Source organism: Monodelphis domestica, chromosome 7, assembly GCF_027887165.1.
Source record: "Monodelphis domestica isolate mMonDom1 chromosome 7, mMonDom1.pri, whole genome shotgun sequence".
Classification (NCBI taxonomy): Eukaryota; Metazoa; Chordata; class Mammalia; order Didelphimorphia; family Didelphidae; genus Monodelphis; species Monodelphis domestica.
Window position 1 is genome coordinate 167,138,338 of NC_077233.1, and position 26,938 is coordinate 167,165,275.

General features: G+C 36.6%; 1 protein-coding gene across 9 annotated transcripts in view; it reads left to right on the plus strand.

Annotated features, from left to right (window-relative positions):
- The window catches only part of NTRK2 (neurotrophic receptor tyrosine kinase 2), a 427,840-nt gene that overhangs the window by 234,114 nt on the left and 166,788 nt on the right, over window positions 1-26,938 (plus strand). For 3 of the 9 annotated variants that reach the window (XM_007498888.3, XM_007498890.3, XM_007498889.3), the window contains exon 13: window positions 8,575-8,763. In XM_007498888.3, coding sequence (XP_007498950.1) covers window positions 8,575-8,763 — 189 coding nt within the window. Of the gene's footprint in view, window positions 1-8,574; window positions 8,764-13,007; window positions 18,734-26,938 lie in introns of those variants that run through there. The other 6 variants (XM_056805953.1, XM_056805954.1, XM_056805955.1 and 3 more) reach the window with 3 other exon arrangements.

Sequence of the window (26,938 nt, forward strand, 5' to 3'; positions counted from 1 at the left end):
AAATACTACCCATACCTGTTTGGGGCTTCCCCTGTGTATGATAGTTGCCATGTAATCATGAGAAACTGTACACTTAAGAGAAAATGAGGGTCCTAGAGGTGGGGAATTTTCAGTATGACTTTGTCAATTGGAGCTCCTCAAAGTCCTCGATAGATATTTTCTTATTTGTGTTGAGACCATTTTTGTGATGTAGGCAGAAAATGTCCCCATTTTACAAGACAGGAAATGAAGCCCCATTGAAACCTAGTGATTATCCCAAGGTCACTTCGGGAGTCAGTAATGGAACTTGGAATAGAATCCTCCTTCTTCCTTCCTGTCTTCCCATTCCTTGCTGAAGAAGCAGATATGTCCCAGGGCTTTTCTTACTGAATGCCTGAGCTCTAGAAGAGATTTGCTTTCATTTGTGTTTTCCCATATTGCTGCAGTTTAGAACCACTGGTGGTTTGCCAAATACACGTGTTTATAGTCCCCTCCCTCCATTTCTTTCCCTTATCCTGAATAGGTGATCACGCTTATATTTAAAAGGGGGAAGGAAAGCAAGAAAGAGCCTCAGTGGAATTATGTATATCGTTCCATCATCTTTTAATTTTTTTTCTTTTAATGAAGATCTCTATCTCTTAACAGACTTACATTTTCATTCTCTCAAGATAAGAAAAAAATATTTAACATGAAATCAAACTGTTAGGATTCAGGTTTTTGGAAGGCAAAATTATGAGAGGCAGCATGGTACTTTGGAAAGAGTAGTAACTCTGGAGTGAGAACACTTGGGTTCAAATCCCACCTTTGACATTTACTACCTGAGGGAGGTAGAACAAATCCTTTAATCTCTCTGGGTTTCAATTTCCTTATTTGCAAAATGAAAAGATGGACCTACTGATGCCTTAAATCTCTTCTACTTTGAAATGCTTCATCCTTTTATTTAAGACTAGGAAGCAATGGTTAGAGTGGCTAGACCACTGTCTGTAGAGTCAGAGAATCTGAGTTCAAATCCAATCTCTGATCTTCAATAACTATGATACCATAAGCAAGTCACTTAGCATCCCTGTGCCTCAGTGTTGATCACTTATTTTTTTCAAAGGTTTCCAGTTTTCTCATGATCTAGTTTGAGGAAGCAAAATCAATGCAAGGTATAGTGAACAGTTCCTCACTCCAGCTCTCGTGAAAGTAATTTGATGACCCCATTTAATTAGGCACTCTTCAAGAAATTAGTCTTTGATTTATGCTCTACATTAATGATTCATAGGAAGAAAAAACTCTAGCATCTTGTTAGTGTAGAGCATTCATTTTTTTTCCAGTCAAATTCTGGCAAATTGTTTTGCAATACTGAAATCTACTCATTTTATTCTACAGCAAAGTGTCAGTGGCTGTCCTGGCCTTGGGCTGAGATGTAATTTAGTCAGTGCATTAAGGAAATGAAATGTAACTTCATGTAAAATAGGTAGTTTGTCAAATAAGCAAGAATGAAGATTAGTTTGAGGCCTAGCTTTCTCACATCCATCAAATGGGGCTGACGAAGTAGATTTCTGAATTCAAACTAAGTTCTCCTCCTATATGGAGAGGAATCACAAAGAAGGGAACACTTGGGGGAGTTTGGATTTGAGTGGATAAGAGGAATGATTTCTGTGAGAAGATTACAGGTCAATGCAACTTTCCTCCCTAAGTGAAAAAAGAATCCTTCCTTCTATCAGATTGTTTTGGGGTTTTTTACTAACTTTCAAATAAGACTTTGTCCCGGGAAGTTATGGGTGTTTTTATTTGACCATGTTCTCTTTCTCCCATTGAGGATCTATGTTAATAATGTAATATCCAGTTTATCAGATGCCTAGTCTTATTATTAGCATTGATGACTGAATTGAATACCATAGCCCCTTCAATTTGCATTTTTATTTTCATAAATATGGTTGAAAGGAATGATTAAAAGACTTGGGGAAAAATAGGTTCTGGTACCTTCTGTCTGGCCACCATTTGGGGTGTGGTGTTCTTCAGGTCTCCTAAAAAATACAATATAGAAAGGACAACCCTATTTATCAGTTTGTACTCCTGAGTGAGATATCTAAACAAACAGAAAAAAACCCAAATATGTGTTCTATGAGAGATGTGTTTGACTTCATTAAATTTTTTTAAAAATGAAAACAAAAAATAAGGATAAAAGTAGAAGATTGGAGAGTTGTTTATGGAAAATATTACAGATAAAAGCCAGGTATTTAAAATGTCTATTGGAAAGGAACTGTTGAAAAGCCATAGTTGTAACTTCCAATTCACAACTGATAAATGTTAAAAAGGATATATAAATGGGCATTTTTCAAGTTAGAAAACACATATTATTAATAATCACTTGAGAAACTGCTGAACATGTTTTTAAAAATCAAAGAGATACATATGAAAACAATCCTGAGCCACCATATGAAACCTACCTAAAGATTCAAAATAATTCAAAGCAAAATCAAGAAAAGTCAGTGCTGGTGGGGTTTCAGTGCATTCATTCTTTGCTGGTGAACTTAACAAACAGAATCTTTCTGGTGAGTAATCTGATACTGTGAGGCAAAAGTTTTAAAGAATATCATACCCTCAGACCCACTAATTTCATGCTTGACGATATGCCCTGAAAGAGTTAACAGCAAAGAGCTATATCTTTAGAGATTTTTACTTTAGCAACGCAAATAAAAAGTAGATTCAAAGTGAATGGTCAAACAAGGTAATATAATGGCATGGTGCAATGCAATTCAAACTACTATGAGGAATATGAAAAGATCTTGATGCAAAAATTTTAAAAATAACTGGAAGGATGGAATCCTCACTCTGACCACCAAAGAGGAAAGTGGATGAAAATTAAGAGAGACATTGGATCTGGGTTTATGTAATGACACATACCTGGGGGGGGGGGGAATGAATAAATCACTATAACTGACATAACTCTAAGACTGGAGTGGCCAGTCAGTGCTGATATATAATGGTAAATGGGGTTCTAGTGGGAGTTTCCTACACTAGTTGAATTGCAGATCTGGATCACCTCTCTGAAAAAAAAATGGACCTTAAGGGGAAATAAGCAAGTGACTAAAAAATTCTCATGACATATTGTGCTTTGAAATGCATTGGTTTAGATATTAACAATTACTTAGCTCCTTTAGTTGATGTTTATTTGTTGTTCAATGTTGAGCAGGGGAAATAGGCATTGGAACTCTGATTTAATCAGTATGAGGAATTCCTGAATGGTCAGCACCTTCTCTGCAATTAACAATCTTAGAGAGTTAAGTAGAACATAAAGATTAAGTGACTTGCCTAGAGTCATATAGCCAGTATGTGTCAACAGCAGATTTGAACCCAGGTCTACTTTGAAGCTGGCATTCTATCTACTAGGACACACTTTCTCTCTAAATTTTAAATAAAATATTTAATTAAAAATATGTTGTAGAGTTAGATCAAATCCCACATTGGACTTCAATCTAACCGTTAGCATTTCTTAGACTACTTGATGCCCTTTACTTGGGATACTCCATATCTGGTAGACCAAAGAAACAACAACAAAACACTTTATCCTTTTAGGCCATGCCAGAAGGAGAGTGTCATTTTAAAGAGTCATGTTATTTACTGTTCACAACAGAGGCCACTTGCATGTTCCTTCATCCCATTTTGGAGGCATAGGCTAGGGCAGAAGTTCCTAAACCTTTTTGTCCTCTTTCTTTAATTAAGCCTTCTCATTCCCTCTACACAATACAAAAGGAAATATATCCTAGAGTTTACCATGCACAGGCATATAAGAAATAAAATAAAGCCATTTTTCATTAAAAAAAAAACCTTTATTTGGTACGTAACATTTTTGTATGGTTAAGTTGTTCATTCTCCACTTCACACATGAGAATGTTTCGGAAGGCTAATATAGAGGTTTGCCAAATACTCTGGGTATTTCCTCATTTTGGAAACCTAAGGACTTGGGTGACTTGCTGGGGGGAGTTTTCGGAGACCACCTCTGCTTTTTCAACTCATCCCAGGAAACTAAAGCTTTACTAGGCTTACATATGGCAATGAAATTGTGTGCCCAAGACAACTGCTAAAATGAAATAGACTTAGCCCTTTGTACTGGAGAGATATTCAAATAAAGCCAGATTGGTGCTGTCAGGTAGAATTTGCATTCATCTGCTGGGAAAGCAGTACCATGTAGCTGAAACTCGGCAAGTTTGCACACAGCGATCTAATTAATGTTTTTATTAATATGTATTAATAAGATTTTTCTCTGGGGCTCTAATAAGTGGTTCTTGCAATTTCCTGGGGAGTGTGACATCCCCTTTTCCCCCTGCCTCATACCATATTTTGTGCATGTACATAGGCACAAAGAGACATTCCCCTTGTTATGCATAGCCTAGCTGCTGTCAAATTATATAGACATCTATTGTCTGAGCCCTGAGAGCTGTCTTCCCCTCCACAGCTTTCTTGCTGGGTTCTGCACTTCATTATATCAAAATGTTCATAGAAAAAAATGGGCTTAATCCCTGCAACTTTGCCAGCCCTATCCATCTTCCAATATTTGGAACATCAATAATGACACAAATGGCATTAAGAATTAATATTTCCCTTGAAAAAATTGCAGAGATTTATGTGTTGCTTAAATTTGTCAACAGAGACTTTCCGGCAAAGTGAAAAGGCCATTTGAAAAATTACCTTTGCTGTTTCATATTGCTTCTACATTGGGAGGGAAATACTTTTTTCTAACAGCAAGTTCATTTCCCTTATGGACTGCCAAACCGAGGTCAAAGTTTTGATTGCGGGTGGGATGGAGGAGATGAGATTTTGATGGGAAGAGAAAAATAAGCAAAAGGAAAATTCTTAAAAGCTGAACTTTTTAGTCTAGGGTTAAACTACACATCAGATGATTTACTTGGAATTACTAGTGGAATCTTAAAGCTGAAAAGGACCTTCCTTTTACTCTTGTAGCTAAAGCGTTTATACCTACTTATTAACCACCATCTCCCTTATTAGTAGGTAAAGTCCTTAAGGACAAGGGGTTTGTATGAGATTTTGTTTTCCTTTATATACCCAGAACTTAGCATAATACTGGCATGTGTTGTTATTCAGTTGTGTTCAACTCTTCATGACTCCATTTGGGATTCTCTTGGCAAAGATTCTGGAGTGGTTCCCCATTTCCTTCTTTAGCTCTTTTTAAGATGGGGAATTTAGGCCAATAGAGTTAAATGCCTTGCCCAGGGCCACACAGCCTGGGCTAATAAGTGTCTGAGGCTGGATTTGATCTCAGGAAGATGAGTCGCCAATGCTGGCACATAGTAAGCATTTAACACATGTATATTGATTGATATAGCCCAACTCTCTCATTTTATAGATGAGAGAACTGAAGACTGGAGAGGATAAGTGACTTTATCAAAGTCACACAGGTAGTAAATGACAAAATGAGGATTCAAACTCTGATCCTTTAATTCTATAGAAAATGTTTCTTTCTTCTGTACTCACCCTATTCTCCAAATCTAATGTTGCTATGATTGACCTCAGTTCAACCTAACAGTTTTTGAGCACCTACTATGTGCCAGGAGCCAGGCTAAAGAGTGTTATATAAAAGCAAATGGGACATTCTCAATAGCCCCAGTAGCCCAGGTAAAGATTTTGAAAATTCTCTTCTTTCTAAAAGATGTGGATTATTGTTTAGAAATTATAATTGATGTGTTAATGATTGAATTGATAAGTAATTTATGAAATTATGAAATAGGGTTAGATATGGGCAGTCATCTGAGTATTCTCCAGGAAATACCATGATTGGGAAGTGAGGTAGCAATTGTACTTTAATAACCATAAAGGGTATGAGAGCAGACCATGCAGAAAGTATAGAGACAAGTGGAGGAAAATGGGGAGGTATATAGAGGCAGATGGCATAGGGACAGGGCATAGGAAGGTGAAAGGAGACAGATAACATGGGCAAATAACATGGGGAAGAGAGCTAGGAAGGGGGAGAAAGAAGGAGCACTTGGTACCATGGAGCCAATGGAAATAGAAGAGGGCTAGGGACCAGAGTGGGAGGTCTCATTTTTATAGAGTTTTACAAAGAACAGACAAATTCTTATCTGTGCCATGCTGGGGTGAGTTCATTAATATATCCAAGTCATCTCAAAGTTATGAGTAAATCTTTCAAATCATCTTCTCAAAGTTATCAGTAACTTTTTGATGTTCTGCTGGTCTGGAACTGTAGAGGTCTGGAATTTGTCTGGAATTTACGTATCACAGGAGCAGCCCCCTGACAACAGTGCCTAGATGGCTTCTGCTGGTCTAGCACATATTACCAGGATGTAAATTTTGGTTAAAATATGATCCAATTTGTAAATTATGTTTCTTTGACTTTGGGGATAGTGTGTACAGGACTTCCAGGTTCCCCTTTGCATTTTTTTCTGCAATTTCCCTTTTATGCTGGCTACATGTAAACTTGTTCTACTAAGAGTGTATGGGAATGGTTACAGGGACCAGAACAAGATACAGTGTTAACACAAGGGCGAAGTCTGGAAACAAACTAGAAATATATGGTTTAGGCTATCTTTATCTTTTCCAAGGAAGCTAGTCATAGCATTGTATAAGAGAAAAATGAAAGAAAATCTGAACTAGTAACTGAAATGAGGGATTATAATAAATGATGGGAAGGTTTTAACAGTAACATGTGGAATTTCCAGAGAAACTGATTTCCATTTTTCCATCTCTGGCTAGAATTCCGGGCTCAACCCCTAGGGTGATATGGGCCTGCTAGTAAACACATAATTGAACAGTGAAGATAAGGAATGGTAAAAAGAAGACATTTTTCTATCTATCCCTGTGTAGGACTTGAATCTCAACTCCCCTAAGAAAGTCATAAGTGAGACACCACCAAATGGGGAACTTGACTTGGTTTTTGACCCTCCTCTCCTTTAGACATGTTTTGGGAGGTCTAATGTGCAGGACTCACCTGAAAAGTATCAGTACAGTCAACTCTAATTCACATACTTTTGAGAATACATTATCAAAATCAGCTATAAGAGCAGTTGGCAACTTGCTAGATACTTTGCTTAAGACACAAAAAGCTGAAAATAATTAACTGTTATTGTTAAAAACTAAATGATAGCCCCAAGTGGGAAAAGGATGAAATCTTAGAAGAAGGATTACTCATTATTGTTCTATCTATTAAAAAAGTATGGAAAAATAGTCATTGTTATTCTTACAATTATTCTTCCTTACGTATGTATGATAGGGAGCAGATGGAAGGAAAAATTGAGATCTCCAGCATTGCTGGAGGGAATTCTTAAAATTCAGAATAAAGGAAACCCTCCTCTAGGGCTCAGGGAGTGATCATTCACTCTTCTTTCTTCCTAAGAGAAACTTTTGTCCAGATACATATGATTCTATCTATCCTATCCTTGCTTCTGTACCTTCCTACGTCCTCAACACACACACACACACACACACACACACACACACACACACACACACCACACACACACACACAGAGTCATATGGCTGCTCCATTTAGAAAGTATGGCCAGTCTTCTGTTTCAAAAGGACTCTACATCCTTTCAACATGCCTTGGAAACATTTATAATATCTACCTAGGGAATTCTTGTCCCATTGCTCCATTATGGATGTGTGCTTAAATTGGACCACTGAGGTCTTCATGATTTAGAAACCTCAATGTGTTTGTTGGCACAGATCTCTTCCTTTCTAATAATCTTCCTTTTAAAGTTTGAATTTCATAGTTAAACGATAATTTTTACAGGCAAGACCAAGTATATATATATATATATATATATACATATATATATATGTATATATATGACATGTGTAGTATATATGTGCACACATACATATATATGTACATACACACACACACACACACACACACATATATATATACAGTCTAGGCTCAGAATATTCTCAAGTGGTAAAAATGTTTATATCCTTTGGGGATGTATGTTTTCTCTCTGTTACTTTAGTAAACAAACAGCCAAGTAATGAGTCCAAGTGTTAGAAAAACCTAAAGATGGGGCATATCCATGCCTTTTGCATTGGTGTTTCATAACAGCACTATTGAGAACAATTTGAAAATAATTTCACAAACATTTCACATTGCCTATAAAAATGTAGAGAAAGAAGGACATCATTATCAGTATAATCATCATCCTCCATCAATGGTGTCCAGATATATTTCGAATGCCACCATAATATAGATGGTAACACCAGTTATAATGCCTGCTATGTATAGAATTCTTGATACTCTGAGCTGTGTTTTTTACTTCAGTTTTCTCATGTGATCCTCACTCTAGCATTGAGTTCAGTAGAGCAGTCATTATTCTCATATTATATTCTTCAGATAAGGAAACTCAGAACCCAGAAGATTAAGTGACTTGCCCAAGATCACATAGTCAATTGCTGATAGATGGAGAACTAGATTTAAGACCCTAAATTCCTAGTGCAGTATATTTTTTCAGTGGAAGAATTAAAGGACAATCAACTGGGAGACTTGATTAGAGAGAGATTACCAGAAATAATCCTTGCTAAAGAATGAGGAAAGAACAACATATTGAGTTACAGGGGAATCTTTGTTTCTAACTCTAGGCCCTTCTTCAGTTATCAGCAATGATGATGACTCCGCCAGTCCACTCCATCACATCTCCAATGGAAGTAACACTCCATCTTCTTCAGAAGGAGGCCCTGATGCTGTCATAATTGGAATGACCAAGATTCCTGTCATTGAAAATCCCCAGTACTTTGGAATCACAAACAGTCAACTCAAGCCAGACACATGTAAGTACAGATGTTTATTTTTCATGGTTGTTTTGCTTCTTCTTTCTATAAACCATTGTGTTTATTGAATCTGAAAGATGACTGGAATGGGGTGAAATGTCTGAGTTCTGTTGGGGCAGCCAGCCCATGGAATAGATTCTTTGTTTTCTCCTCTACATAATCCTTGGGATGTGGCTCCTGTTGGCATGAGAAATTTAGTCAGACACTGACTTCTCTTGGTGTCCATTGTCCAAGAAAAATTTAAAGTCAAGGCAGTACTTACCTTGAGAAAACTGAATAAGAATTATGATCAGTTTGTGTTCATTCAGTTACAAAAGGTTGAAATGTGTGCAATTTAAAGTCAGTTTCATTTAGTTATCAAGAAATACTTTTTAGGGTAGGAGAAGATGGTCATGTGTGGTATAAAATAAAATAAGTATAGATACTTTATTCCAACAATGTAGTCTTAAATTCCAGTATAAAGGTTTTATTATTTTTATGGTACTAAGTATGAAAAATATTCTGAACAGTGAATGATGAAGATTTTATCTAGGCTGATTCCTATTTGTTCAGAATGACATCATCCTCTGGGACTAACACAGTTTTATGCCATCAGTTTAAAAAGTTCTGAATTATGTCCACTGTTCTCCATCATCACACAGTCCAAACAACTACTTGGCCACCAACTTCTTATGTCCCTGTATTCCATAAAGCATAAGCATAAGGCAATAAGAAGGATCTAGAACTGCAATAATCTAGGGCAGCTTGATTCCAAATTTGTCCAGTTCAACCAAGAGTAGGTCTCTTCTGCCTATTTTCATATCCTTACAAAGCAGTAAAAATGGTACCCTTTTCCATTTCTTCTACAAGGTTCTTGTAGTGCTTTTGAACTAAAGTGAGAAATTTATATTGATAATCTCAGAGTACTGACTTTCAATGTCCCCAAAATGGACCTGAAAATGGAGTTAAGTAACGGGTAACAAAAACCCTTTAAATAAAGTTCTCCTGTTATTTTTTATATTTTCTTTATGTTCCTTACATGGATGTTTAAAGAATGGAATAGAGTTTAGTTGATTGGCTTGGAAGCATTAGAAGCCTATCATTGTGTAACACTGGAGTCCACTATATCTTAGATGATATATCTTAGATAAATTAAAAATGTCAGGACAAGTGATATAGGGGGATTATTTTACATTATTCATCAGGAGATCTATTTTGGGACACAGTATTCATTCATTGATGGGACTCACAGCACCATACTATGATTATACTTATATATCTTGGTGTCTGTTAATATTTATGGTATAACTATATTATAATCAAAGTTGATAATGGCAACACCTTTTCTCCCCCAACCCGTACCCCTACCCCCCCAGTTACGCAAAACCCTCGACTTTTATTGGTTATATTGGACAAGAAAGTATAAGGTTCAAGCATTTCATCTTTAACCTAAAATGCCCTTTGCCAAAACAAACAAGCAAAAATATAACAAATACAAAATAACAGTAATATGATAACAACAATAACAAAGAACAAAAGCGATACTATAAAAAGTATTCTTGTATTATATAGATGGTTGGACTAGATGATATTTTCAATGCCTTCTAATGCCAAGACTGATTCTGTAAACAACTTCCTTAAAAATCTGTACAAAGAATGTTTTCTTAATACAAGTTCTGTGGAGATCTTTGTTCGGGTTTTGAGTGAGGTATTTTTTTTTGTCTTGGTTTTTGTGTGTGTGCTGAAGTATCAACATTTTTAAATGATATGGGGTATGATGTGTTCCTTCTAATTGGCAAAGATTAGGAGGAAGTACAGAGACATTGTCTTCCCAAGGGTTTGCTAGGAAGAAGATCTGAATTTATTAATCTAGTAAACTGGCATAACCAAATATCTATCAATGAATACAGATATCAGCAGCTGACATGGAAGGTGAACAAAGAATTCTTCCATTTAAATTTATTCAAAAGGAACATCTCTTCTGAAGGAAGCATAGAACCTTAATAAGCAATAAGTTGACTTTCAATGTTTTAATTATTTTTCACACAAATAATTTATTTTTTATTAGAATAACTTCTCAAAAGGAAAGGAGAAATTTGGTAACAATGGTGATTGGAAACCTAGATTCTATTATTATTTTTTTTAATTTCAGAACCTTTTTCAATAACTTAATTTGCTTTAAACTGTCATTTACAACTTCTGAATCCTCCATTTGATTTGCCTCCCCCTCTTTACCCTTCAGCCAAAGAAACCATCTTTACTAAGCTCTCTAATGACTTTTATTGCCATAGAGTAGAACCATTTTCTAATCTCTGTGCTCAATATTTCTCTCCCCAATTTGGAGTTCTTGATTGATTACCAATTATTACTCAATATTTCCTAACTGGGCTTTCAAAGCATTTTCATGAACTGGCTTGCTTCATAACTCAACAGTTATTCCTAGACTGTGTCCTTTGGTTGGACCCAATCTACTTAGCTTCTTCCGTCTGAGGAATTACCAGGGGTTCTGTGTACTCACTTGGTCCTGCTGTTATGCTTCACAGTTAGACTAGATCATTAGCTCCTATGAGCTTAGTTATTATTTCTATACAGATGTGACTTGATTTTGTCTGACCACTCTAAATTCTTCACATTTAATGTTTCATATCTCTAAATGCATTTCTCTTTACCAAATTAAATGGAAAATTTCCCTTGCCCCTACTTCTAAGCCTCCACATCTTGGTCATCCTAAGCAGGTCACCTTCAACTCCTATTTATCTTTCCTGAAATCCCAGCTATTACCAACTCTTGATAGTCCATCTTACTTAACATGACTATTTAACTTTCTCTATCTTTTTCTTTAACCAGAGCTTTAACTTAAACCCTAATTGTTTTTCCTAATGTCACCACCAGTCACTTATTGATATATTAAGACTATTACTTACTATACTTGCTATCTGTGTGATCCAGAGCAAATATTCTTCTTTAGAATCCAGTTTCTTCATCTGTAAAATAGAGGAGAATGGTGTAACATTAGTCCTTTCAGATATAATATTCTGTTATTTTGATGAAGGTTTCCTTAGGGATCATAATTCCCTTTCACTAACCTTGGAATTCCTGAAATGGTACTACCTCTTTAAAAAAATTTCCAAGGTCTCTTGAAATGAAGTGTGGATTCCCCTCTTCATTTTTATATCCACTTCATCCTTACACTCAAATTTCAATCCTCATGGCACTAATACATTTTTTCTGTTTATCTATATGTTGATATCCATATTATATGATTATATTAATTTATGGAATTTTTCCTGTCCATATCATCTACTTAAGATTGTAAGCTCCTAGAGGGCAGGGATTATGTCTAAGTTATTTGATTATGTCATGTATACATGAGGTCTTATAAACAATCATTTATGAAAATGACCACATTGAGGTCAGACTAATTATTGAGGTTTGATTGGTAGCTTCCCTGCAGTAGGCAAAGATGTGTCTTTCTGTCTTTCATTTTTTCAGTTTAGCAAAACTAATATACATAGTACAATTGTACTAATGTACAATAGTGCATTGACTATATAGATTTTCTTCCACAGGGTTCATTGGCCTTGCAAAGCTAATGACCTCCACTCTGGTCATTTTTATTGTAGATATTTAGAAATGTAATCATTTTAGAATTGTAGAGGCTTAATATGAGGAAGGACCTACTGCGACCTCCCATGGATTCTGTACTTTTGAGAGAAACAGAAAAAGACAGAATAAGTTTTAGAATTCTCTTATTTGACTTTCTATGAGAAGCAGATAACCTTTCTTATGGAATTCACTATAAGTTTATGTCAAGGATATAAATATGGACACCTCTTTCTGGAAGCAATAGGAGTAAAGAATATAAGAAGTAGGGATAGTTGGAACTAGGAGAGGATTACCTGACTCTGAGTTTTAGTGCAATGAATAGTGGTGATTACAAATTAAATTCAGGCTAATGGTGATAGTTATATAGAATATGAGGTGGGTTTTTTGTTTGTTTGTTTGTTTGTTTCCAAATGCTAAAACCTAATTTTGTTTAGTAAAGAACTAAATGGGAAATGGAGGAAAAAACCTTTAAGCTTATGGTGCCGAGTACCATAATGAAAAATCCACTAACAGGCTTGACCATTGTTAGGTTTTTATAAGAGATTCATACTCACCACAGTAAAGGACTCTGTTTTCCAGAGTTTTAGCACAGTTTGCAGAGACAGGACTCAATTGCTCCAGAGCATGTTTCAATAGAAAGTCTGTCTACTTTATTTCAGGGCCCAGAGGTTCCCCCAAGACCGCCTGATAATAATTTGGTATTTGGAAGCTCCTGTATCACTGCAGGAATTAAAGGAGCCTAAATCCAGGCCTGATGGAGGAGAAGAGTTCTATGGTTTATCTACAAATTCTGGCCAGACAACACCTTGACGTCACTCCTTAGCTTCTCTAACATAGCCAAGAAAAGAAGTTACCTTCCAAAGACAATACAGTATGCTCTATTGACCATCCCCAACCAAGTAGTATGCCACTTTAACTGTAGACCAATCTCCTCGATCAATCAGGATTTCAAGATGGTGGTGATGATATTAGCGACATCAAGTATGGAGCTTGTCTTCTGTAGTTAATCCAACTAGTCTGTTTAGGCCTAGCAGCTTCATCTGACAGCATGAGTTGGTTTCCCAATAGGATCTGACAATTTGGGGTCAGCAAGTGGCCCTATTGCCACTTTCTCCTTGACTTCTGAGAAGGTCTTTTGCTCACAGGGCACAATGGAAACAGCTCTTCTGGGCTGAAAAGACTTAAAGCTTGTGTTCCCTTGAAAGATGGAGATTTGTTATGCCTTCCCTTTTAGAAGGTGAACCCCTCAGACTCACTGTGCTCCCTCTGAAATTGCGGTTTTCCCCCTCCTTTGTCAGTGGTAACTCTAGTGCAGTCATGCAAATTAGTCTGGATTATCTGTCTTTGCTGTATGTATCTGTATGAATCTATCCTCATAGAGTGTGGTGAACACATACCTAGGGGTCAGTAGTATATTATAGCGGAAAAACACTCAAGCATTCGGGATTTTGTCCATTTCAATTCTATTTTCAGTTATGTGAATATTATTCAATGCATTCATCCTGAGCCACATTTCATCAAATCCTATATTTCATATATGAAATATACGTATTCTACAGAGGTAGCTTTCTCATTCTACATTCTGCAAAGCAATGTAGACTCATAGGACAAGATCCAAAGGAGGTTATATGAAGACTAAGAGAATAACAAAGGCTGCTGGAAAGTAAGAATCTAAAAAAAAGGGAATTTAACACCTAGGAAACCAATCCAGCCCTCTTCAGTTGCCACAATTAGCCACTGTGACAGTGAAAGTGACAGGAAGGGAGACAGCACTTGGGTCAGCATGTAGGTTTTTTAAGCTTATTCGTAAAGTTGCTCCAGAACAGGGCTTTTAACGTGTATGTGTGTCAAGGACCCCTCTGGCAACCCGAAGAAGTCTATTCTTCTACAAATAGTGTTTTTAAATGCATAAAATATAATATGTAGGATTACAAATGAAATGAATTATATTGAAATACAATTATAAAAATATTTTTAAAAAAGATTATGGAACTTTGGTTAAGCACCTCTATTCTAGAGCAACCAGAAGATATATTTTTAAAAGTATTTTGAGTACATGTAATTAAAATTTCCCTCCATGTTACAGAGTGAAGGCAGGACTCTCAAGGGTATTGAGCAGGCAGTATTTGAGGGATCTGGACCCATGAGCACTCACTACTCTGTCCACTGTATCACACTGTGCTAGAAGCAATAGTGAGACACTGAAGCTTCTTGAGTAGGGAAGCTATTGGATCAAAATCAGTTCCCAGAGTTGAAAGAAACCTCAAAAGCCACCTAGGTTGACCCACACCAGAACATAAATTCCCTCTGCCACATAATGTCACACTCAATGGCAAGGTTTCCTTGTTATGACATTGTAGAACACATTTCCAAGAGCATTGTGGGAAATTGTCAGAACACATTTAAAATTGTATTTGAATTTCTTGGAGTGGAAGCAGCTAAATTAATGCTATATTTTTATTTTACAATTTTTGTTTTTATTTTAGAAATGCTACTGAAATAGTTTATTTCCAAATCAAATATGAAGCTATTTAGATCAACAAGCATTTATTAGATCCTTATAGTGCCAAACACATAGTAAATGTTTAATAAATGTTTGGTAACTGTGTGCAAGGCACCAAACTGGGAGCTGAAGAGATAAAAACTATTTTTTAAAAAAAAAAGCAGTTCTTGTCTTCAAGAAACTTACATTTTCATTGTAGAGTACCACATTTACACAGATATGCACAGATAACTTGATGAGTCCAACAATTAGGGAGATCAGAGAAGTCTCCCTACTGGAGATGTCACCTAATTTGAGCTATGAAGAAAGTTAAGGATTCCAGGAGGCAGAGGTAAGGAGTGAGGTCACTCCAGGCAGTTCTGTGAGAAGCATAATGTTGGGAGGTCAGAAAATAGCAAGTAAGCCATTTTGGCTGGGGAATGGAGTACATAAAGAAAAAATATCATGAGAAAATTCTAGAAAGGTAGATTGGAGCCAAATTGTAAAGGAATGGAAATGAATACCAAGTAAAGAAGGCAGTACTTTATCTTATAGACAATAGTAATCCACTAAAATTCCACAAAGAAATATTTGTTTCTTGCCATTTAGACACTATCAACATATCCACACCTTAGTCAAAGAATTGTTAGGGCATATAGAACTAATGTAAAGGGAAAACCCCAATTCAGATCCTGAATCTAACACCTACAATGGGGAAACGATTCTGGAATGGTGGTAGGAAGACTTTCATATCAGAATCTACAAGGCACTGATAACTTGAAGGCATCATCTAACCAAGAGAGGAATTATGAAGCAAACACACATCATATATTTCAATTCAAATTTTCCAAACCATCAATAGAATCTTAAAAGAATCCTAATGGGCTTGATATCTTAATGCCTTTGTTCTGGGTATTTCCCAGGGTTGAGGCCAATTCTGGAAAAGAGTTTACCAAAAGGATTCATGTAATTTAATAGGACCTACATTTTTATTTCCAGTTGATTACCCTTGCGTGTACTAGCAGATTGGTGAATAGGATAGTCCCAGCAAACTCTGATACTAGAGAACCACTTTAAACTGTTAAGGATCTTCTCAGATGCTTGGAAATTTGAGCACTCCCTTGGGTTGTTTGAAAAAAGTGATGAGTAAAGATTGTGAAATGTCTGGGTTTTTTCTTAGATGCAACATACACTCTGAGTTCTTTATAAGAAGGCATAGCTTTTGCTCTTATAAGGATCTTTTTCTACCTTTGAAAATTTGACTAGGCTCTGGGATTCTGTTATGATCATTCTTTTTCTCTTTCATGGGATCATAGTATTTAGAGTTGAAGAATAGAGAGGTGAGGTTACTTGTCCAAGGTCACGCAGGAATTAATCATTAGAACCAGGATTCAAATCCAGGTCTTTTGACTTCATGACAGGGTCTTGAGAATATGATACATGCAGTTGTGTTGAAGGAACTGGGGATGTTTTGTTTAGAGGAGAGGAGGCACAGGGTGGCAGAGGGAAGGTTATCTTATGGGGAAAAAAGGATTCGACTTGCTCTATCTAATTGCAAAGAACAGAACCAAGGGCACCAGGTAAAACTTACAAAAAACAGAGTTAGGTGTGATAAAATATCTCACATTGAATGCTTTCCAAAGTATAATAGATTACCTTGAGAGATAACAAATTCCTTGTTAACTGGTAGTCATGAGAGAAAGTCTGATGGATGACCATTTATTTGTTAGGTGTTTTGCCTACCAAATTCTTTTGAGAGAATGAATGGGTTACCCCAGATGGCTGCAGAGCTTCCTTCCCACTCTGAACCTTTGTGATTCTGATTCTGGCTCCAAATCCAGTGTGATTTTTTATTTCATTGTTGTTTATTGTTCTTTCTCCAGAGGCTATCTATCTTGATGGACAAGTAAGCATGTTGTTTTCTGTGTATTTGTTTTGAGTAAATTGGAAATACAGGTCTACTTTCTTGTCATTAAATCTTAAAGATTCTTGGACCCAGAGAAGAAAGGGAACTCAGGTAGATTGAATGGAAAGGAGTCAGCAGGCCTATAGAGTAATACAGGATAGGACTGTAGCCTAACCCTACTATTCCTTTGGTTCCGTTTTTCATCAGATACCTTGGTGGGAGAACTCAGATTATAATTCTGGTGGAAGTGACTCTTGGGCTTCTCAGTGCTTTAGCATAGAGGACAATACTAGGAAAGATTGTCAAGGGGATACAGACAATATTAGTTAATGTTGGCAAGGCATAAGAAAATTTCATAGAACAAATAGAATTTAGGAAAGCCTAATGATTTTAGAAAACTGTTCACAAGGTCAAACTGGGCCTTGCTTAATCATTTTGAATAGTTTTTAATCTCCTATGACATGCAGTCCACCCATTTGGGACTGACAGTGTTCTTGTGTGGCAGGTGCCTTCATATATTTTTGCATGGGTTGATGTTGGCCATAACCAGATGACTCTACTTCAATTTATTATAGTCAAAAATGCTCAAGAAATATGATTTACATGCTATTGTAAGATTCATATCTTTTGCTGCTATGTGGCAACATAGCATCAGTGCTAGTATTTTGTTTATTAACCTTCTTAAAACTGACAGATTAGAAAAAATGATTCCAAAATAAATGCATTCTTGGAATTTGTAAGATATCAGATTATTGTGGCATTGCACTGGAATGGAGAAGTTCTAAAAAGAAACAGTCTCATAGACCACAAGGTCTAGTTTCGAGATTGCTATCATTTACACTGATATAGTTACATTACATTAAGAACCATTTAAAGGAAATAGATGCTACATTATTACTTTTCTTATTGCTCTTACCAAACATGCTTACATAATAATTTTTGACATCCTGGATTCTCTGTAGAATAGTCCATATAATAACTCACATTTATTATAATAGGTCACATTTTTAGGCTATGATTAAAAAATCCCTTTTCACATAATGATCCTTTGAGATAGATAATATATGTAGTAATATTCCCTTTTTAATTTTTTTGTAATTTGAAATTTTTTATTTAATTAATGAATTGAGAATATTTTTCCATGGTTATATGATTCATGTTCTTTCCCTCACCTCTTCCTACCACCCTCCCTAGCCAATGAGCAATCCCACTGCATTTTACATGTGGCATTTATTGATGAAAAATAATAGTTCATAAAAGGGGAAATAATCTTAGAATCATAGAATGGTAGAATTGGAGGAGACCTCAGAGATCATCTATTCTAACCTCCCCAATTTTGTAAATGAGGAAATTGATGTCTGAAGAGATGATGTAATTTACCCAAGGCCACACATCAAGTAAATGTTAGGATTTCAACACAAGTCCAGTGTTCTTTCCATTCTATTATGCTGCTGTCATATTTGGATATTCAAGGCCACACACTAACCTTCTAATGTTCTAAAAAAAAACAGTTGGCATAGAGTTGGCTGGCTAAAGCCCTATAATATCAGATCTGATTAAAATATCTATATACCCACATACAGAACCAATTTGTTCAAGGGAATAGCACAGCATTTCATTATGAAGGGCAGTCCTTTTGGACCACATGATTTTTTATTCAAAGATGCTACTGATTGTATTATGTTTCAGAAGATTTAGGACTGGAGGGTACATTAGAGATTATTTAATCCAACCTTCTTATTTCATAAAAGAGAAAATTGAGGTATAGGGGGATTTAAATGAAGATTTGTCTAGGTAAATCAGTAGCAGGACTTTGAACCCAGGTCTTCTGATGTAAATCAAGAACCTTTCTATTATACCTGGGGTTCTTGAACATTTTTTGTCATTACCCCTTTGGCAATGTGGTGAAGCTCATGGAATTCTCTTAAAATAATACATTTAAATTAATAAAACAAAATATACAAGGTTGTAAAGGAAAACCATTATAAAGAAATAAAGGAAAATTTAAATTTTTCCCCATCTAAGTACCTCAACCCACTGAAATCTATCGATGAAGCCACTGGAAGTTCATGGACCCCAAGTTAAGAACCCTAGTTTTATACCATTTGCTCTATATCGTTATGCTAGCTAAGTCTTTGTTCATCTATTAGCAATCTACTTTGTGACCAAAGGTAGCTGATCAAAGTAAGAAGGCTGAAAATAGTAATAGGGCACAGTAAGAAATAACAGACCCTCCCTGGAATTCAGCCCATGAACTCATTCACAGTATTTTAACCAACTGAGTTCAGTAGCTATAGAGTCTTTCATGTGAGCTTAGCAGTTGAGCTAGAAATAAAACTTTCCTTGGACTTTACATGATTATCAATATAAGAACTACTGATAGGGGGCAGCTAGATGACTCAGTTGTTTGAGAGCTAATTCTAGAGACAGGAGATCCTGAGTCAAGGCATGTGTGTGACCTAGCTGTGTGACCCTGGGTAAGTCACTTAACCCCTATTGCCTAGTCTTTACTGCTCTTCTGCCCTAGAGCCAATACGTAATATTGATTCTAAGATGGAAGGTAATGGTAAGGGTAAAAACAAACAAAAAATCAGTGCTTATAATCATGACACTACCTTCTTTCATCAATGCCTTGTTATTTTGAATTTTACTGCTAGACAATGATTATACATACACACACATAGGCATTCTGTTGTTTAAATGAGTTGATGCTTTTTTATTTTCAAATTACCTTGATGAATGAAATAAAGTCAATAAATATCTATTAAGTACCAACTATATATCAGCCATTTTGCTAAACATTAGGAATTTTTTTTAAAGGCAAAACAATCTCTGCCCTTAAGGAACTTACATTCTAATATGAGAGACAACCTATAAACAATGATATACAAAGATATATACAGGATAAATTGGAGATAATCTGAGAGAAAAGGCACTATTATAAAGAGAGTCTAGGACAGGATTCTTGTAGAAGATGACATTTTAGCTGGAACTTGACAGAAACCAGGAAATCTGGGAGCTGGGGATGAGGATGAAGAGAATTCCAGGCATGTGGGGCCAGATAGTAAAAAGACACAGCTTTGGGAAATGGAGGGTCTTGTGTCAGGAATATTGAGGAGGTGAATGCCACTGAATTGTAGAATATGTTGAATAGAGTAAAGAGTAAGAAGACTGAGGAAGTACGAGGGAGCCAGAGGATTTCATATTTGATCCTAGAAGTAATGTTATGTGTGCTTGTTAAAGTGTGTTATACAGTGTTAGAGAGGCTTCTTATCCCTACCTACCCCACTCCTTTAAACGTGTATTTAAAGAGGTAGTGATAAAAAGAGTTTAAAAGTTCCTCTAGCCCTATTTCAATTTTTAAGATTTTTGTGATTCCTACTTAGATCTCTATCAGTCTTGGTCTCAAAAACAGGAATTATTTTGACTTCATCTGGTTCTTACCATCAGTGATTATTATCGGTATTTAGAGACCCCAAAGATTATAGCTTAAGGGAGGAAGAACTAGTAGGAAAACACAAAAGGAATTATCTTCCAATGTACCTATTCCTATATCCTATTCTACTTTGGAAGAGTGAGTGCATTCTGTACATTTTCCTAAATGCCATATCAAGTTTTATGCTTGAAGGGTGCCCTAGTCAGATTGGGGTCAGAGCCTGATACTTTGGCACAGACCATGGATTTTGTAGACAGTAATCCAATACATTTAGTGATAATACAAAACCCTGTATTATCTCCTAAAATGATCTACAGAGCCTGGCATTCCTCACTCCTCTGTGTTTATGTTCTGTCACCCTCAAATTGAGAAAGTTGACTGGATGTCAGGAAGAAGGGGGAGGGCAACTTGTCCTGAATCCTAATTTGGGAAATAATTTTCTGGGTTGAATTCAGATTTAAATTCAATGTGAAGTTTTAAAAAACAAATAGTTTTTTTTTCTTTCCCCCTTCTTTTTCTTTTTTTTCTTTCTTTCTCTCTCTCTTTCTTTCTTTCTTATGGCATATGGCATCATGTCCTTCCTATTGATATAAGGAAGATCTATAAAACAAAGGTGAGCAAAAGGACTCCATTGTATCACAGATCTAGAGTTGGAAGGGACTGCAGGCATTACAATTCAAATTCTTTATTTTACAGATGAGGAAACTGAGATCCAGAAATCCAGGCACAGTTGAAGGCTTTTGGCCAAAAAGCAGAATCATAAAATGGAATTTCTGCTAAAGCCTTCTCATCTTCCCCAGTATTGTGAACCTCCTTTTCCTTTCCTACTACCTCTTCTCCAAAATGCTCCTCCTTCAATTCCTTTATTTTGTAAAAGGAATTATGGCCAGCCATGTCAGATTGAAGTCTCCTTTTTTGGGCAGAATGATCTTGGTTGACTAATTTACATTTCAACCTAGATCAAAATGAAGGTCAGAATGTCAGCACACAGTAGCAAATGGCCTTAGTGTTTGCAGATAGAAAAATAACTTTTATCAGATCCATTTATCTAAACTGACAGTGAATAGGGATAGTCTTGGCATAGTGGTGATTATTTTTGACTCTCCTAGAATAAGCCAGCATATCACTAATTCATTAATAGGAATAAAAAGCATATGTGGGCAGTGATTACGAGAGCCTGCTTCAGAATCAGGAAGACTGAAGTTCAAGTCTTGCCTTTGGCACATAGACTACATGACCTTGAGCAATTCACTGGAATTCTCAGGCAGCACTCAAAGATTATAGGTTCCAGAAGAGTCGCAAATATGCATCAGTAGAGGAAATTTCTTAGACTTGCTACTTCACTACAATTATGTGTCATTGTCAACCCTTTCTCTTACCTCTCCAAACCACAAAGTAGATCTGCATGGTAAACCTCTATTTTTCTTTTGAACTGCTATAAAACAGGAAGCCTTCATTGCTAATCATACACTGAAGGTTAATAATAGCAAAAATAATAGCAAAAACATTTCAGCAAAGTTTACATTTCTTTCTGATACATATATATATATATACATATATATATATATATATACCTAGAGTTCATTTTAGAGATCATATAATGGAATTCCTTTTTTCCCTCTCCTTCCCAAGTCCTTTAATTTTACCGAAACTGAGACTCTAGGAGGAAATTATTGGTGTTTATGTCCTCTTATCCATATTAGAGCCTGAATTCCATGAGAACAGGGGTTATTTTATCTTTCTATCTTTCCCTATATCCTAACACAAGACTCTACATAGAATAGGTGCTTAATAATTTTTTTTAATTGAACAGAAGTGACTTATCAGGAATTTCATAATGAAGCAATGGCAAAACTTGTGCTAGATCATGATTTACTGCCTCTACTCCTGTTCTTTTCACCAACAGATGCTTTTGATTATACCTTTTCAAAAATAAAAGTAATAATGAAATTCCTAGAGGATGGAGCATATAAATTAGTTGATAACCTTTCTAAAAGGACTTCGTGATTTTTAAAAACTAGGACTGAACACCAAGTGTTCTCACTTGCAAACTGGCTTGCACAGACTCCAATAGAATCGCTTAACTTGTAGCTTAAATGGTGATTGCAATGCAAAGGTTACCACTCTATTATGTTTGCCCTCATGCATGGTAATAGGCAAAGTTAATATGAATTTCTGATCGATGGCCATAAGGAAAACAAGAATTCACAATAGGAGATATGAGAAATGAAACAGAGGAAGGAGAAATTACTTTTCTGACCTATTCTTTGTAACCTTCACAACCTATATTTCTATATTGGCATAAATGAAAAGTGTCAACTTTCTGATAGGTCTTTTACCATCTTTGAGTCTCTTTTTGTTTTCTTCTTCTTTTTTTAATGTGACCAGCCATTTACAAATTGTTCTCACTTGGATAATAAGGGACTAGTCTAGGAAAATTACCATCTAAAATTTTAAGCCTAGGACTAAGATTTTACAAGCTACCAAGATAGTCTGTTGAATTGAATTGGAAGAAAAACAAAACAGGAAGGAAGGAAGGAAGGAAGGAAGGAAGGAAGGAAGGAAGGAAGGAAGGAAGGAAGGAAGGAAGGAAGGAAGGAAGGAAGGAAGGAAGGAAGGAAGGAAGGAAGGAAGGAAGGAAGGAAGGAAGGAAGGAAGGAAGGAAGGAAGGAAGGAAGGTTATTTTAAACAAAACACTTTGGAGTCATTTCTACAAAGTTTAAGGACATTGTTACAGACCTATCCAAAGTGCTCTAAAATATTCTTAGATCTAGAACTGGAAGGGACTTTAAAAGTAATCTAGCCCAACCTATGGTTCCTGCACCCCCTTTTTATAGATGAGAAAACTAAAGCTCAGGGAGGTGAAGGGACTTGCCTAAGGTCATGACTGAAGTAAGCATCAGAGGAGGGATTTCAATTCAGGTCCTCTGCCTCTAGAATCAGGATGCTTTCCACTGCACTCTGTAAACATATTCTAAGCTCTATATCCATTTGCTTTCCCATTGTAATCGTGGTGACTTCTTTTCTATTAGGGAGTTATAAATTCAGAAATATTCCAGAAATATTCCATTCACATATAAAACACATATAAAACACTTACTGTCTGATTGCTCTCTCGATCTCTCTCTCTCTCTCTCTCTCTCTCTCTCTCTCTCTCTCTCTCTCTCTCTCTCTCTCTCTCTCTCTCTCTCTCTCTCTCTCTCTCTCTCTCTCACATTGCTTCCTGAGTTCCAGTATTACTGTTTGAAGAGGGTGCCCCAACCCAGGCAGGGCATAGCAATGTCCACCCTGACTCACTGAACACTTTTTCAAAGCATTTACTCCCAAAACAAAGTTCCCAATTTCCTGCTTTAGAAGCAGGCACACCCCTTTCAGGTCTCCCCAGTTCTGAGGCTCATACTCAGTGAGAACTCTGGGGACTCAGCCTAGAACACCTCTGTCTCATTTGTTCTGATCCCACTCAGCTCTCTTGCCCCTCCATTCACATTCCTTTTTTCAGCCCCTTTTAGTCCTACTGAAGGGCCCTTTCCTCTTGTGTGCACCCAAAACACCCAAGGATAAATTCAAAACTTGCATTGAAGGTAATGTTAGAATACTCTTGAAATAAACCCAGGACATTCCAGAACTTTCAGATGCAATCACTGCGTGTCCCATCCCAACTTTCCTTGTATGGCTATTTGTGTCTTCAGTTGGGTCCTCCTAGTTGCCTCTTATGAGAATGGCATCACCTGGTTAAATAGCACAAGGTAAAGTAGAGGATTGTAATTGTTAGAAGAGTTGGGGTGCTATAGCTAGATCCTTTGGTAATTCAGGTCATATCCCTTAGTTGTGTTCTTATCTGGAGAATACAGAGAAATGGAAGGGCTTTCCAGCTTCTCCAAATTGAGCCTCTCGGTTCCAAAAAGAATTCAGCTAGAGTTCAAATCCCATCACCACAGGAGATCTTTTTAAAAAACAATTTTTTAAAAGCCCTTACCTTCTTAGAATCAAAATTGCATATTGGTCCTAGGCAAAAGAGTGGGAAGGGCTAAGCAATGGAGATTAAGTGACTTGCCTGGGATCACACAGCTAGGAAGGGTAGGAGTCCAAATTTGAACCCATTTCTAGGCCTGACTCTCAATTCACTAAATTGCCCCCTAGGAGTTCTTAACCTTTTTATTGTCATGAATATTTATCATACATGGTAGCCAGGTAAAGCCTATGGATACCTCAGATTGACATTTTCAAATGCATTTGATAAAATACATATAATTATTAAATCAATTAATTATTTTGAAATACAATTATCAAAATACATTTACAAAATTTTAACAAACCAAGGTTAGGAATCTCTGCATCACTGGTAACTTACCCAGGGCTCTAAACTGACCAACTTGTCCCCTCCACCCCCTTCCCCAGGCAACATTTTTTGTAAGAGAAGCCTGGGGAGGTTCAGATGCTCAGACTTCAGGCAGAGTGGACTAGACAGAAACTGGTTTTATAGTCCTTCATCATTATTCATGCTGCACTAGTATACCTATGTGTGAGTGGGTTGGGTGGGTTGTAGAAGCCCCTTACATGCTCAAGATTTGTACACACTTCAAACAGGAAGGTAGGGGAGGAACTCCTTGGCAAGCCTCTGCTACCTCCAGCCCCTACACTTACCATAATTATTTTAAATGAACAAACATTTATTTTCTCTCCCCTACTTTTCTTTTCTTTTCCCTACCAAAAAAAAAGGACATGGGGGACTTGTAACAAACATTCATAATTAAAGTCTTCCATTGGCCATATAAAAAAGTATGCATTTTTAGTGCATCTCCTCTCTGTCCCTAACTCATTAATATCAAATAAGCCTCCCTAAGTCTTAGTACTCACCCATACCAACCCCTAAGACTGGGAGGTTCATAAGACCCCCCACCCCCATAGTGAATACCTCTTCTTCTCATTCCCCAATCTCATACCAATGCACATACCCAGGACACTCTCATTCCAACCATTGCCTCTCCTTAAGAGCTGGCTTGTGTCGTTGCCCCCAGATCAACCTTCAAACCACCAGTTGCTAAACACACTAGCCCTGAAGCTGTTTCTCCACCTGAAGCACCAAAACTTGTGGGCTTCCCCTTCCCCTTTGCCCAGACATCCTTGTGTCTTTTTCTTCTCTCAAACCTACAGTGAGTATCCCAAGCTCCTGACAACTACAGCAAATTCTTGGAATTTGTACTAATGGGGTTTGACATCTACACTTTGGAACATTAATAAAAATAAGGTTTTTCTGAACAATGGGTGAAATATTTTTCCTACAAAGAAAATTTGATTAGTTTTATTTTCTCTTCCTCCATTTTATAGATCTTATTAAATTTATTTTTACATCTAGTTGTATTTTCCTATGAGATGAAAGGAGATAATTTCTTTTAAATTTTACTGACTAATAAAACAGTGTGGCATCATCAGTAGAGGACTGGTTCCAAGCAAGGTTATGCTGGTAAAAATGTTTAAGACCTAGCTCTTGAAAAAAGTTCCTATGTCAGATTTTTGGTGCAGTCTGCATTACTTACTTTTCTCCACCACTTTCTTAAACACAGACAATCAACAAAAGAATAAATCAGGCCCCACTTTGTAGTATTTGCTGATTCTTCACTATAAATGCACTGAAAATTCAACAATTAGCCCCAGGTTCCAGCTAGTTCCCAGCACACTCTTGCCTCCAAGTCAGAAAGATCTGAGGTCATCCCACCTCTGACACATCCTGGTGATGAGGCCCTGGGTAAATTCCTTAGCCGCTCAGTGTCACCTTTCTAAGACTGTAAATTGCAGAAAAGTTTCCAGTCTACCCTGGTAAAAATTCCTTACAGAGAACTCTCCTTCACAGATGAAGTAAATCACAGATGTAGCCATTAAAGAAACACAGGAAACCAACACAAGCATCATATAATATAAAGACAACTGTGAACCTAGAGTCAAGAAACCTGAATTCTGGTTCTTGCTCCATTCTCTAGGAGCCCTATATTCTTGGTCAAGTGGCTTAATCTGAGGATCCCCCAGTCTTGAACTGGGTTCCTAATTTTTAAATTGAGAGCAGTAGACTAGGAGATCTATAAGACTACTTTCAGCTCTGTTTCAAAGAACCATAGATTTAGAGCTCATAGGGTTCTCTGAGGTTACTGAGAAGAACCTGTTCATTTTACTAAAGAGAAAACCAGAGTCCGAAATATTTATTTACTTACTTGCCTAAGATCTCACAGGTTAAGTCAGTGATAGAACTGAGATTCAAACCCAGACCCTCTTTCTCTGAAATCCAGCATCCTTTGTGTCTATGTCCCTCTAGCAATGAAAACTCATTTGGTGGGGTGAGGGAAGAAGGAGAGGGAGGAGACAAGGGGATAGTGTAACTTAGGATCAGTTTTACCTTCAAATAAATGTCTTGCAGAATGATGAATGTATAACAACTCAAGTCATTCTAAATCATGACAGTCATTACAAAATTTGAAAAAGTTATTGTCATTTGTAGATGTTATTAAATGTTTACTGGCAGTTTTGTAAACACCTAATGTGTCTTTCATTACTAGGAAAAATTCAATTAAAAGAAATAGTCCTAGTGACTTGACTGCCTGGTCGTCTTTACTTCTATTTCCACTGTGGATTTGGAGATGGGTCTAGAGTGGGAAACAAAAAACTCCTTTTATTGCATTGCGTTGCATGCATGTTCTATGAGACCTTTCAGTGATGCAAAGAAATGTTCCCAGAGATGGCAACTGAAATATAAAATAAAGAAATAATAGACAAA